We start from the raw sequence: 12,457 nt of genomic DNA, 5'->3' as shown, positions 1-12,457 counted from the left end.
GAATATGGCCAGGAATGTGCTATTAATCGTACGACATCTTTTACGTTAGCTGACCGTTCGATTCGCGTAATAAGATCAAACGTTGTAACGATCTTTAATCTTCTGTCAAATTCTGGCAACAGTCCTCCGTAGGCCTCCGTCAGCTATTCGTCAACGTCTCATTCGCTAATGGCCCTGATGGCATCTGTCCAAACATTTTCATGCCAATGCAAGCCTCCCTCCACCCATATTTTCCTCTCCTCTGTCAAGGTCACAACTGGCTTTGAAGTGGCTTGGCCAGTGTAGATTTGTTCGAAATTATGAATGAGCAAGCTAATCGTCTAGAAACAGGACACAGGGCTTCAGAAATCCCAAGACGATCGTTTGCTTGTTCACAACACTGATTTAAATCTTCTCGAAGCATTGCACAAATAAACACGGTACACAGAAAGAAGCTCACAGCTCTCAGAACACATGTATTTTTTCACAACCAGTTACAAAGAGACTTTTCCATTTTCCACTGACCACACGCTCAACCGCTACTAGCTTCATCCCGCTTTCTGCCGCTGTGTGTTCGCCAACTGTACGGCAGTGCCATCCTTCAACTTCTTTTCCCGATGTACAGCGCCATGCTTTCGCAGCGTACCCGCATCACTAAACTGCACCGAGCAAACCGTGCACCGGAACGGTTTCTCGCCGGTGTGAATGCGCCCGTGCACGGTCAGTGCCGTCCGGCATCGAAACCCCCGGTTGCATATCCCACACAAATGGGGCCGCTCTCCGCTGTGCCGTGCACGCTTGTGGATGCGTAGATGGGCCAGCTGAATGAACGTTTTCGGGCACTGGTCGCAGACGTACGGGCGCGTTTGGCTGTGGATGCGCTCGTGCTGCGTGAGACAGTCCAGCTTGGCAAACACTTTCCCACACTGTTGGCACGCGTATCGCACCCCCAAGGTGTGTGTGTTTTCGTGGCGCTTCAGTGCATTCGCGGTGGTGTAGGTGGTCCCACAGTGGCAACACTGATAGCGATCCCTCCCGCTACGTTCCGCTGCCGGCAACACTGGAAGCGTCTGGTGGGTTGATGGAGAGTCTTCCGAGCCTTTCGGGTTTGCAGCCTTCACATTGTGCGCACCGCCTCGATGGTAGAGCCGCACGTGCGATCGTAGATTGCGTTCGGTGCGAAAGCGTAGCGTACAGTGGCTGCACTGGTGCATCCGCTCGTGCACATCATGCAGGGCAAAGTGTTTATTAATAGCGCGCATCGAACGGATCGGTAAGCATCGACCGATGTCACAAATGTCGCAACGGTACGGTATCAGGTCGGCCGCATGCCGATCGTCCAGGTGTCGGTCAAGCTCCGGTTCAGAGGTGAACCGGTCACCACAGATATAACACTTGCCCGAGCGTACTGCAGGTTCTAGCCGATCAGCTGTTGCCGATCCCCAGCACACACTATCCACTACGCGTTCCATCACGCTCAGCCGAGATCGCTTCTACAGGGGACAGAGTCGACAGCAGCGCACCCGTGTTTGATCGTGTCGCGAATCGTACTGCAAGAAACGAGCACCATCGACCATACTCCCACCGGAACAACGTCCGTGCACGTGCGGCAAGCGAGCAGGACGTAGCATTTTTTCGCGACGAAACCTTCGCTGAACTGCGGTAGGCGAAAATAAACAGATCGTGTAACGCAAGCGACGTGCTAAAATTAGACATTACCGTCTGGCGCACTGGTGACACACATGCGTTGTGGTGCAGGAGGCGTCGGTTGGTTGGTCCGAATCCAGCCAAATCATCAGCTTTTTCCCAACACTTCCGAATCTTTCCCCGGAACGGACCGATCAAGCTCGTGACGTCGGGCGCCTTCAGTCGCGTCCAACCGACTAGCGCACAGACACAGAACCGCACGCTCGATCACGTTCAGCTGTACAAATACGCGGATCGAACGAATTGAAGAGTGATTAACCCGACAGAAACAATGCAGCAAAAGTTCGCTGAACGCTGCGAAACAGGAGTTGAAAGGGGAGGAGGTTTCCAGCGACATTGGCACGAGCTGAGGTAGGTAAGGGTGAATGTTATCTATTTTTATGCAAGGGAAGAAGGGAGTGGAAGGGGGGGGGGGGCGGTTTGGTGCGGTGAGGGTAGCACATTAGCACGTGGTCTTAAAATTTATGCATGCTGATTAGAATCCGATTCATCTCTCTGCCGGTCGAACTTTGGACGCCATTTACGCCATTTGGGAACCTGTTTGAAGTTTTATCTCCGTTATTGTGTTATCCAATCCTGTCCATATCAGTGAGGTTATTTTTTTTGCGTAAACATAATCCTCTTCCTTGCAGCACCTTTTCTTTCGACGTCAGTGTTGGTTATGGTCATCAGTTCCCGTTACAGGTTCGGACGCTTCCAGAACACGACGCCACGCTTCAAGAAAACTAAATTACATCCCATACGGTTTGAAGCTTCTAGACTCTAAACAATACACACATCATCCGTAATAATCACGGACTGCTGCATCCCTTTGGAGGATATTTTATGGCAGTGAAAATCCCTACGGATTCGGATACGTCCTGAGTGCCAACTCATCCCTCGAACGGGGCAAAATAGTTGAAATTCAATCATAATAATATTTTACAATTTACGACCAACGTTCGCTTGCCGAATATTCACTCCCATCGCAGTACGGTTCACAACTCCACGTAAAGTTCAAATATTTTTTTCTCTCCAACGTATGTGTGCGGTTTTTGGGTGCGAGACTGTTGCGTTATCGGCATGCGGACAGACCGGTTGTCCGTATCTATGACAACAGGGTTTAAAATGGACACATAACGAACCACTCCGTACGTCCTTCAGCTCCCTAGGCCTCTAAGGATTCCGTGCTGGCTTTGTGTATTTTTTTTTTCGTTAGGTATTTCTTGCACCAATTCTCTACCGTGAAAGATGATGCCCCCGGTGGTAGGATCTGGTATGCCACTGGACCGGATACGAGTGTGCTCTAGGGTTAGAGCAAAACCGTCGAGGTAACCGCGTAGGTAACGGCAGCATCTCAGATCTTGTCCCATTCACAGCTCGTTAGCCGTAATTTGATCTTTTCCTTCGTTGGAAAAACGCAGCATCTCTGGGAAAGTGACTCACCAGCTTTCCACAGGGCTAGCGGTCAGCAGTAGAACCTGACTGGAGTGACGTACCGAAAGGTTTCCTCGGAGAAAGTGAACCTGGGTTAATGGTGAAATGTGAGAGGATTATTGAGGTAATTAAATTTATCAAAATGCTCCGCCTAACAGCAAATTTTGGTAAACGTGACCGGTCGGCGGGTCAGTGCAACCACCACCGAAAACTCGCGAGGAAAGGGGTTTCATTGTTCGGAAGGGTTCTCTGAGTCACTTTCTCACAGCCACACCAGAGACCGAGCGAGCGATAGATAGAGAGAGAGTCTTTCACTCCGATGAATGCTAATTGGGCGGTGGTGTTCTTTTGCGGACGGTGGTATTCGTTTCGAACTCGTTTTCTAACTTTGTTAGCTAACTGTTTAATCCGGTTTTTCACCAGGATTGTGCTTTTCCTCGCAGTTCGGGGGGTGACTGGGGAAGAGGGGATTTTTTGGAAACTGTTTGGAAAATGGTTGAAGTATCATTGTTTACTGTTGCTTGCGTTACGTGTACGCAGAGGCGAGCATCTACTCTACCCAGAAATTTTCCAACAGTAGCGAAACCATTTTCTATTCCAATTTTATTTTTGTTCGTTTGTCTGCTCACAAATCACGAACGACACAGCGGGACGCAGTTTGAAGATTGACCGGTCACCCTGAACATGTACTTCAACCTTTTTCCACCGACACGTGACCACTGCACTCCATTCCGGTGCCTCCATTCGCACATCGCAGACTTCATCTAATTCATTACCAATTTCCAGCAAATGAAACGCAATGATGATATTCGGTGGGGAGAGTCTCACCAGCTCACCCGGCAACACGCACCGGTCCGGTCTGTTGCTAATCGTGAGAAATTGATTGGAAAAACGACCGTGCGACATTTTCTCTGGAGGATACTCGAGACCGGGATGCGGACCATTTTTGGCTGACCATTTCTCGTCCGACCCTCTCAGGTGTATTACTTCGATCGGCAGCAGCATTTGCGCCACTGTTCGCATCGGGTCGGCCATAATTACAGCTCACCGATGACAACAAGCCGTGGCACTGTGAATGGGCCAGGGCCTGGTACCGGTACGGTTTCTATTCTTTTCTTGTGTTTCCCCCCCACTTCGAACGAAACGTAGTCTAGTTTGTCTATTATTTCTACTGTTGCCGTTAGTCTCTTCCCAACAGGGAACGAATGTAAGCTCAGACCGGTTCGAAGGACCTTTTTGCTAGATTAATTTACTTTTTCCCTCGTCTTGCTTCCAGTGCGTGAACGTTTTTTCCTCCTTCAAGGGTTTCTTCTGTACCGTGTCGTGCGTGTATGCCCATACATTCGCTTGGACGTTTTGTATGTGTTTTCCTTTTTTCTTTTTTACTGTTCTGTCTCCTATCTCGCATTGTCCCTTTCCGGATGTTGTGGAGGAAGTGATTCCAAAATCGAAGCCGATTCAATGAATGACCACCGTCAAACGGGTATCGATAAACTCTAGTCGACCGTGGTGCCCTACAGCTGCCTGCGTTCACTGTGGTCATCTTCATTTACCTCGGCCCGCCCCACCATCCCAGAACTCGTAATCACACTGATGAAGATGCTGACCGGCGTTCCGCACACGATGCAGCTCAAATTTACGCAATCGTTTCTCCCGGTGGTTACCGCCAAGCTGTCGGACGGTAGAAACGCGGACTGAACGTGTTCGGTGGGAGGTTGATATTGTTGTGACAAGGTTTTGATTGAAATTGAAAAATAGACATTCTAAGGGTTCAGGGTAGCTTGTTAACAGTACCGGTCTGGGAAGTAGCTTGAGCAATGTTGACGTTAGTTTCGACAGGTTTCGACTTTCTCGACTGCGGGAGAGTATGGCTTTCCCTTTAGCTTTTCTTGCTGTTTTCATTGTACGGAGGAATGGGACTGAGCCAGTTTCCAGCCGTGATTGGGGTGGTGGTGGTGCAACACGTTTTCAATCCATTTAGTACCTGATTTGTTTATAAACAGTTGTGTGTTGCGTTTGAGGCACCGTCCAGAAGCGTAGTTTTGAGGTGATTATGCTTTTTTATATCTTTTGCGGACTGTTTATTATAATTTAATGTGATTTCTAAATTTATGTTAGAGTTTGTTTCTCTCGAGTCTTTGCCCTCAGGCTATCCAATAGATTATATTTGTTGTCCTTTTTTTTTGTTCTCTTTTTATATGATAAAATTTTATTTCTCAATGCAGAAATGATTTTGTACGACTCTCGAATTGAAATAAAAATGAGTGGAATTTGTTGAAAAAAACAGTTAAATTTCTTTACATCCTATATCCTTTATACTATTTAAGTGCTAACCCCATTACCTATGCATGCGTTACGGAATGTAACACTTTGCACTGCTTTTGACACTTTGTAACGCTGTAACTACCTAACCACCATCAATCTGTTTCATATATCCAAAATATTGCTTTTGGAAGCATTTTTCTTAAACTAAATTGCCGTATTCACAACAATAAACGTCTTAGACAATCCACCCGTGCGGGATGTCCAGCTGTTTTACCTTAAGGACGTTTGTTGTTCCTGCAACGATTTGACCCACTTTTACGAAGGCAATGCAATGGCGCGTGAAATCGATCGAAACCAGGACATGAAAGGATTCATGTTGGATTTCGCTTCAATGTTTTCTCATACTCATAGGACACGCAGCATGTTGTGCGTGTAGCCCGGATCACGCAGAACCGCATGGTGCAAGTAAACCAGATGGATAGAGTGTTTTCACATCATTTACTCTTACTCGAAGGATATTGTATGATGTGTGACCTTGCGCCACTCTGAAGACTCTCGGTAGAAATACGAGCAATGGACGCAAAGGTCAAACGCACCGTGTCGCAGCAGGTATCGAACATGTACGATGAGAAAATGCTTTTGTGTGTCTCGAGGACAACGACAGCGTAGGTCAATGAATTGTTTCTTCTTTAACTTATTTGATGGTTGGCTATTGATGATTACAGTGCTCCTTAATCAGACGTTTACCACGAACCGGGCGTGCTAATATTACGATCATGCTATTCGACTGTCCCAGCGAACGATTAGGCTCAGCTCACAACGAGTTGCAACGGATTCAGCTTAAGATTTATTAGATATGAGCTAAACATTATCCTGACGATTTGATGCCGCGATCCCTCAAGCGGAGGTATACATTTTAATCCATGGCAGATAGTGATGAACGTTGGTGTACACACCTGGCAGACCTTCGACACCGCAGCCTCTCACGCCCAGGCTCACGATGCCCGTTATGTACCAGATACCACGTTGCATGTCGTAGCTCATCAGCGGTGATCCACTGTCACCGGCACACGTATCCTTGGCCCGTTCGCCACCAGCACACATCTGGCCCGGTCCGAGCGAGAAGGACCACGGACGGAAGGACTTGCTGCATTTGTCCCGCTCGACGTACGGTAGACTGAGCTTCAGCTTGATCGGACTGAGTACATCCGGGCCGAGATTATCCTTGACTAAAACGTTATACAACATGTTAGAAATGCGACACCATCACGTGAGGCTACTCCATACTCACAGATATCCGTGCGACCCCATCCCGATACACTGAGCTTCTTGCCCGGCGTGGCACTGGTTTCGAAGTTCTGTTCCGGCAGACAGATCGAGCGCAAAAAGTCAGTGAATGGGGGCGTCTGTTCGATGCGAATGAGAGCGATATCGTGTTGCTGATTGCTCGATTCGGAGTCGTACTGCGGGTGCGGAATTATGGCCTGCGGTGGTAAATCGATCATATCATCCGAGCAGTCCTTCAGGTTGTTCTCGTACACACAGTCCGGATTGGTGTGGATGTTGTACTCTCGCAGTCGCACAAACTTCCTGTACGAAACGGAAAAAACAGCGCTAGCAGGTGGCAAAATATCGTTTACTAAGCTAGTTAACACTTACAGCCGTCCCTTCGTTTGCTGGAAGTTCTTGCCGGTCACGCAGTGCGCTGCAGTGATCACGTACGTCCGACTTATCAGCGCTCCCCCGCATCCCTGCGTCGGTACATTGCTTTCTGCCGGGAATGAAGAAAGCGGGTTATTTTTGGAGATAGCACGGTAGATGCTGTATGCTCTTACCTCGCTCGTACAACAGCATGGCCATCCACGGGAACTCGTCGATCTCGGCCAACTGGCCGCCTCGTATTTTCGCGATGTAACTCTGTATGCCACAGGAATCAGCATCGAAAGCGATACGACTTGCGAGCCGGTTCTTTGGTATCATTGTCTCGTTTACATTAGGTTCGCTGGAAAGATGAAACAAACAAAAAATTGAGGTCGGTCAAAACACAACCAGAACGAGCAGCGGTTGTCTTTCCGTTATGGTTCAAAACATTGCCCCAGGCAGGCAAGCAGTTCTGCCGTGTAATCAGGTACTGTTGTGGGTCGACCAAAAATCATCAATAGTAACAACCGGCGATGGTCCAAGACGGCTAATCGGTTGCTCCGATGATGTTCCTTATCGCTACGTGCCCTAGAAATATTGAGTAACACAGAGACGCCGCGCACTCAACTCGACCCCTCCGGTAGCCATTGCCTAACCGCCATCACATTATCCAATTTGCCGTTCGCTGAATGCACATGTTTATGAACTTATTAGCGAGTGTGCGACTTTCTTTGCGTTCGCTGGAAGCTAATCGCACGCATTGACGTGCAGGACGGGATGCATTGGCGTCATATGGTGATTAATCCATTTACAAATGGATGGTGTATGGCAACGCATATATTAACCTTGACAAGGGAACCACTCTCGACAGGGCGTACGTCACATTGGCTCCAGAAAGTCTGCAGCGATAATCAGGGGCAAAGTGCGCGCGCGCTGCCCCGTTTCTTCCTTGCCTGATTATTCATCTCAAGGTACCTGAGGATTGGAGCTATTTTGTGAGTTGTAAGTCAAATAAGGCATTTATCCACTTCCATTTGACATCTGGGAAAAAGTTCTGGCAGCTATAAACAACATATCTTAAAACAATCGCGTCCATGGATCGTAGAGACGAGAGCGGGATGAGTCAGCTCGATCTGCGTTTGCTGCATGGTTGGCAGCAGCCGAAGAATTCCCCGAATCGGCTATCAATCAATAGATCGTTTTGTGTGATCTTCTCTCGCCACTCTAGGCAATTAGCTAACATGTGCCATAGAATTCCCCACGGAAAAGGTATCGCAAAAAACAAAAAAACTCCCCCCACTGTCTTAACTTGCTGCAGCTAATGGAACGCGCTTCTTAAGACTCTTCCATCATAGCAGTCCTGTGCGATACACCCATCCGACCGGGTGGCATCCATTGCAATTTTCCTCTCCTGTAATTGATAAGCAAACTCGGGCAAGTACTTACAGATATACGTCACTGTTGCGAGGGCAGCACACGTACGGTACCGTTTCCGTTCCATTGCACTGTATCTGTTTGATGAAGCTAAATCGCTCGATCGAGCTGAGGCTGGACACATCGTTGATCTTTCCATAGGCGGCACATTCGGTTGGCGGTAGGCATACGCCCGGATTGGGCTCGTTCGGAATGTCGCACAAACGCACCGAATCCCAGATCGGTCGATCCTCTGTTGGATGTTTGGAAAAGAGCATTAATTAAAGCTTCTGAGCTCATCTCATCTCGTTCTGGGACATAAAACAGTCGCTTTGGATCGCGTCTCAGCTAAACCGGATCTCCGATCGTACGGAGTTCAGCAAAAACATAACTTTAATGATGTTTAAGTTACGGTTCAACCAACTTGCTGCTTCACAACGAGTCATTCAAACCAACTGTCCGAAATCCATAAAGATTCCTTTCTTCGGGCAGCTTCTCCTCACCGCTAGACGAATGAAATGCATCCCAGCGTGTTATGCGTGGTACGAAACGGAGGCAAACAAAAACAAAACCCAACCAAGTTTGCATCAACACTTTGCGCCCTCCCCCCCCAAACTGGGCGTTGAATGCCGGAACGGAAATGGTGAGCATACTTTTTCGTTAGCACATTCACGCAGAAGATCGTATGGCGAGGTCGCCGATCCTGTCCCACACTGGCACTTTTTGCTTACCCCTATCAATCGCCGCACCGAACGCAACCGGCGACACGACCGCGAGCGCACAACCGCAAACCAGCAGCAGCACCACGAGTGGCATGATCTTGACCGAGACACTTTCCGTTAGCGAATAGAACGACGATCGCGCTCGAGCAGCTGATAAAGCTTCCTTCTCCCGGGTCGGCGCGCGGATAGCTCCCGTGGGTCGGTAGCTCAGCATAATCAAAGCGGCATCGTAGCGGCTCTCACCTCACCACGGCTCAGTTGCGTGCGGCGTGTTTGGTTGGGTTGGTGTGGCGGTTTTGGAAGAGTGCCATCATGTGCGCCGATCGGACACAGGCGTGTCAAACATAGTCGATCGGAATGGAATTGCATGTGGTTCTGTCCATGACGAAGAAGACCAAACTTTTTCGTACTCTTAGCACTTCAATAGAAGAAAATTAACGGAATGTGTCCATAAGATTCGCTCCAATTGTAAGTCTATAATCAAAGCTCAATTTGCTTCGATCAACCGCTTCTGACAACCCTGTCTGAGACGAGTTCGGCGAGTGCCTTACTGTTGTGTTTGTGTGGGAATTTCCTTACCGAGAATCGTCTCAACAAAGTCGTTGACTTTTTTTTTGTTCCCTCCAGAGCAAGATCACCTCCCACCGATGGAAGATCAGGTGCTGATGGAACGCGAGATCCGTTTTGCGAGAAACTCCCTACCCACCCACCGACAGTGTTTGTCGCCCATACCAAACAGACGCACTTTCGCGTGGTGGGACTCACCCGCCGCGTGCAGTCTGGTCGAGCCCGCGCCGTGTGCTTCTTGCAAGAGGTCGTGCAGAGCCTGACACGCCGCGTTGGGTAAAAAACACTGGCAGCACTGTGCAGGTATATCCCCACGTCGCGTGTTACCGGTTTAGTGATTTTTACATCTATTGCGTACAACATACACACGTGAGTGCGGTACGTACCTCCCAGGGTAATACCTTAATGGGACGGGGAATTCCCGACGCCACTGACCTGTGCCACCACGCTGCGACGCGTAATGATGCAGAGCTAGATGATATGTTTTTCCTTCTTTACATATACGACGCTGCGACTCACTGTGCGTCGTGAATTGATCGTAGACGGTTGCACGAGTGTGCTAAGTGCTTGCTCGGAACTCAGGAGCTCTATGTGCGAGATTGTTTTGAAGCCATCAAAACATGAAGCGGGCGAGATGTTGGGTATTTTTAGCATCTTATGTTATGGGGAAAGTGAGCAGTACCTTGTTTTGGGGAAATTCCGTGAACACAGAGCGATAAGAAACATTGACGTGACAAAAAATAAATAAATTAATTTAAAAAAGGAAAAATGGCACCTTATCGCTATTGCACGATGGTATAACGGCGATGCTTACATTAAAAAGTTTTTCATTAATACTTTTCTTGATAGTTGGGTCATCAAGATTGTGAGGTTTGTGCAAACTCTATGCTAATTGGCTCCCGCTATGGATGCAAGTCGAGGAGCAGCAATTAAATATTCATTTACAAACAACGTTCTCATGTCCTCAACACCACTGAAACATTTACGCGATCACTTAAGCTTGAATGTGTACGTTTCATTAGATGTTATTTATTGAACAACATTCTGCATTTGCATGATGCTGATCACACTTACACTAAAGGTAAAAAAATCTCTTACACAAACGCATGTCAATACACACGAGAGTCTTTTTCAGCTTAATCTCTAATAAACATTCGATACACCAATACTCCGTCTCATTCAACGACGAATATTTTGCCGAATCCAGTCCAGATAAGCTGACACTCTTGTGTACACTCCGGGCCAACCCTCCAGGGCGCAATGGTTGCCGAAAGAAATGACGCCCTCCTGTATCCAGTAAAACCGTCGTACCATCAATGGACCACCGGAGTCGCCACTGCAGGAATCGATTCCGAACACACCGCCGGCACACAGCTGCTGCTCGATAATTTCGACGTTCTTCCACTTCTTGTCACACTCCTCCTGGGCAAACACTGGGAACTGTGCCTTCTTCTTGATGCCGCTATGACCTTTGGTGAAAAAACAGGAATAAATTATCATTTCAAAGCTAGCTTCCAACGTACGTAGGTAAGGTGCATACTAACGTTGCCGTCCCGTGTGTCCGAAACCAACGGCTGTAACGTTCAGACTCGGACGGGTAGGTGTAAAGTTGTCCGGCGGCAGACAGACCGGTGATACGAAGTTATTCATCACGGCGTCTCGATCGAGACGAATCAGCGCAATATCGTGATGCTGGAAAGGTCCGTTTTTGTCGTACCCCGGATGAACGATTTGAGCCTCGATGCCAAAGTTCTGTGGTGGATCAGCACAGTTGTATGTACTGCCGTCCTCGCAGTCCGTCTCCGTGGCGGTGTTATACTCTCCGAGACGCACATTTACACTGCAAATTAGAAAGTTTGAGATCCTGCTAGCTATTTTGCTTCTACCTTCATTAGCTCATAAGCCGCTTACAGTCGTTCGCCTTCGTCCAGTTTCTTGTTGGCCAGACAGTGAGCCGCCGTCAGCACGTAGCGACCGTTGATCAGCGAGCCGCCGCACTTGAACGCTCGTTCGCCCTTCTTCGATTCGTACTCCAGCAGTGCGTACCAGGGAAACTCATCGATCGCCGTGTAGTTGCCACCGACGATCCGATCCGCAAGCGTATCCAGACCACACTCGAACGCTTTCGGATTCGGCAACCCATCGCGCACTGCTGTCGGATTACGGTCCACCGTTGTTACACCATCCGGGCAACAGATTGTCACATCTTTCGTTTTGCACTGCAGCTTCCGCAGGTAGTCGATCTCGTCGTCGCTCAACACTCGATCGGTGTTGAAAAATTCGTCCCGAACGCTCGTGCACTGCTGGACGGGCAAGCAAGCTCCGTCGCGATGATCTGGTGTCCTGCAAACGTCTTGTCCAACAACAAAAACAGCATTATCGCAAACCAATGCCGCAAGGAACAGTGCGCCCAACACGGATTCTATCACTTTTGCCATGACGATCGTAACGCCAAGCTGAACCAAGATCAACTGATAGCTCGTGCGCCGAACGATCGCACCAGTCTCCCGACGGATGGAATCTGTTCAAGGTGATGCAGTGGAAACTGGTTGCTGACAGGCTGGTTGCTCACTGTAGTAGTGAGCCTGATGTCCGTCGAAGTGATAGTTGGTATTTCGGCTTGCAGAGGTATTTCCCGGAGACACCCATACACAGGAAGCGTACGGTTTGTTTGATCGCAGGCAAGCGGAAACAATGCATTTACATTGGCAGAATGATGCGAACATGGATGCGTAATACGTTCGGAA

At 48.6% G+C, this 12,457-nt stretch overlaps 2 protein-coding genes across 2 annotated transcripts; both read right to left on the bottom strand.

Annotated features, from left to right (window-relative positions):
* Positions 1 to 436: 436 nt before the first annotated feature.
* LOC118505451 (zinc finger protein 250-like) lies at positions 437 to 1,854 on the bottom strand. Its single transcript, XM_036041251.1, has one exon. The coding sequence runs from the start codon at positions 1,449 to 1,451 to the stop codon at positions 528 to 530; it is 924 nt and encodes a 307-aa protein (XP_035897144.1). The 5' UTR covers positions 1,452 to 1,854; the 3' UTR covers positions 437 to 527.
* Positions 1,855 to 5,490: 3,636 nt separating this feature from the next.
* Positions 5,491 to 12,241, bottom strand: LOC118502470. Its single transcript, XM_036034702.1, has 9 exons — positions 11,622 to 12,241; positions 11,255 to 11,550; positions 10,892 to 11,179; positions 9,153 to 9,386; positions 8,455 to 8,674; positions 7,203 to 7,369; positions 7,027 to 7,138; positions 6,659 to 6,957; positions 5,491 to 6,596 (listed from the first exon to the last, which is right to left on the bottom strand). The coding sequence occupies exons 1-9, from the start codon at positions 12,146 to 12,148 to the stop codon at positions 6,265 to 6,267; spliced, it is 2,475 nt and encodes an 824-aa protein (XP_035890595.1). The 5' UTR covers positions 12,149 to 12,241; the 3' UTR covers positions 5,491 to 6,264.
* Positions 12,242 to 12,457: the final 216 nt, after the last annotated feature.

Source organism: Anopheles stephensi, chromosome 2, assembly GCF_013141755.1.
Source record: "Anopheles stephensi strain Indian chromosome 2, UCI_ANSTEP_V1.0, whole genome shotgun sequence".
Classification (NCBI taxonomy): Eukaryota; Metazoa; Arthropoda; class Insecta; order Diptera; family Culicidae; genus Anopheles; species Anopheles stephensi.
The sequence above is the reverse complement of the archived record's forward strand: the minus strand, read 5'-3'. Positions and strand labels throughout refer to the sequence as shown.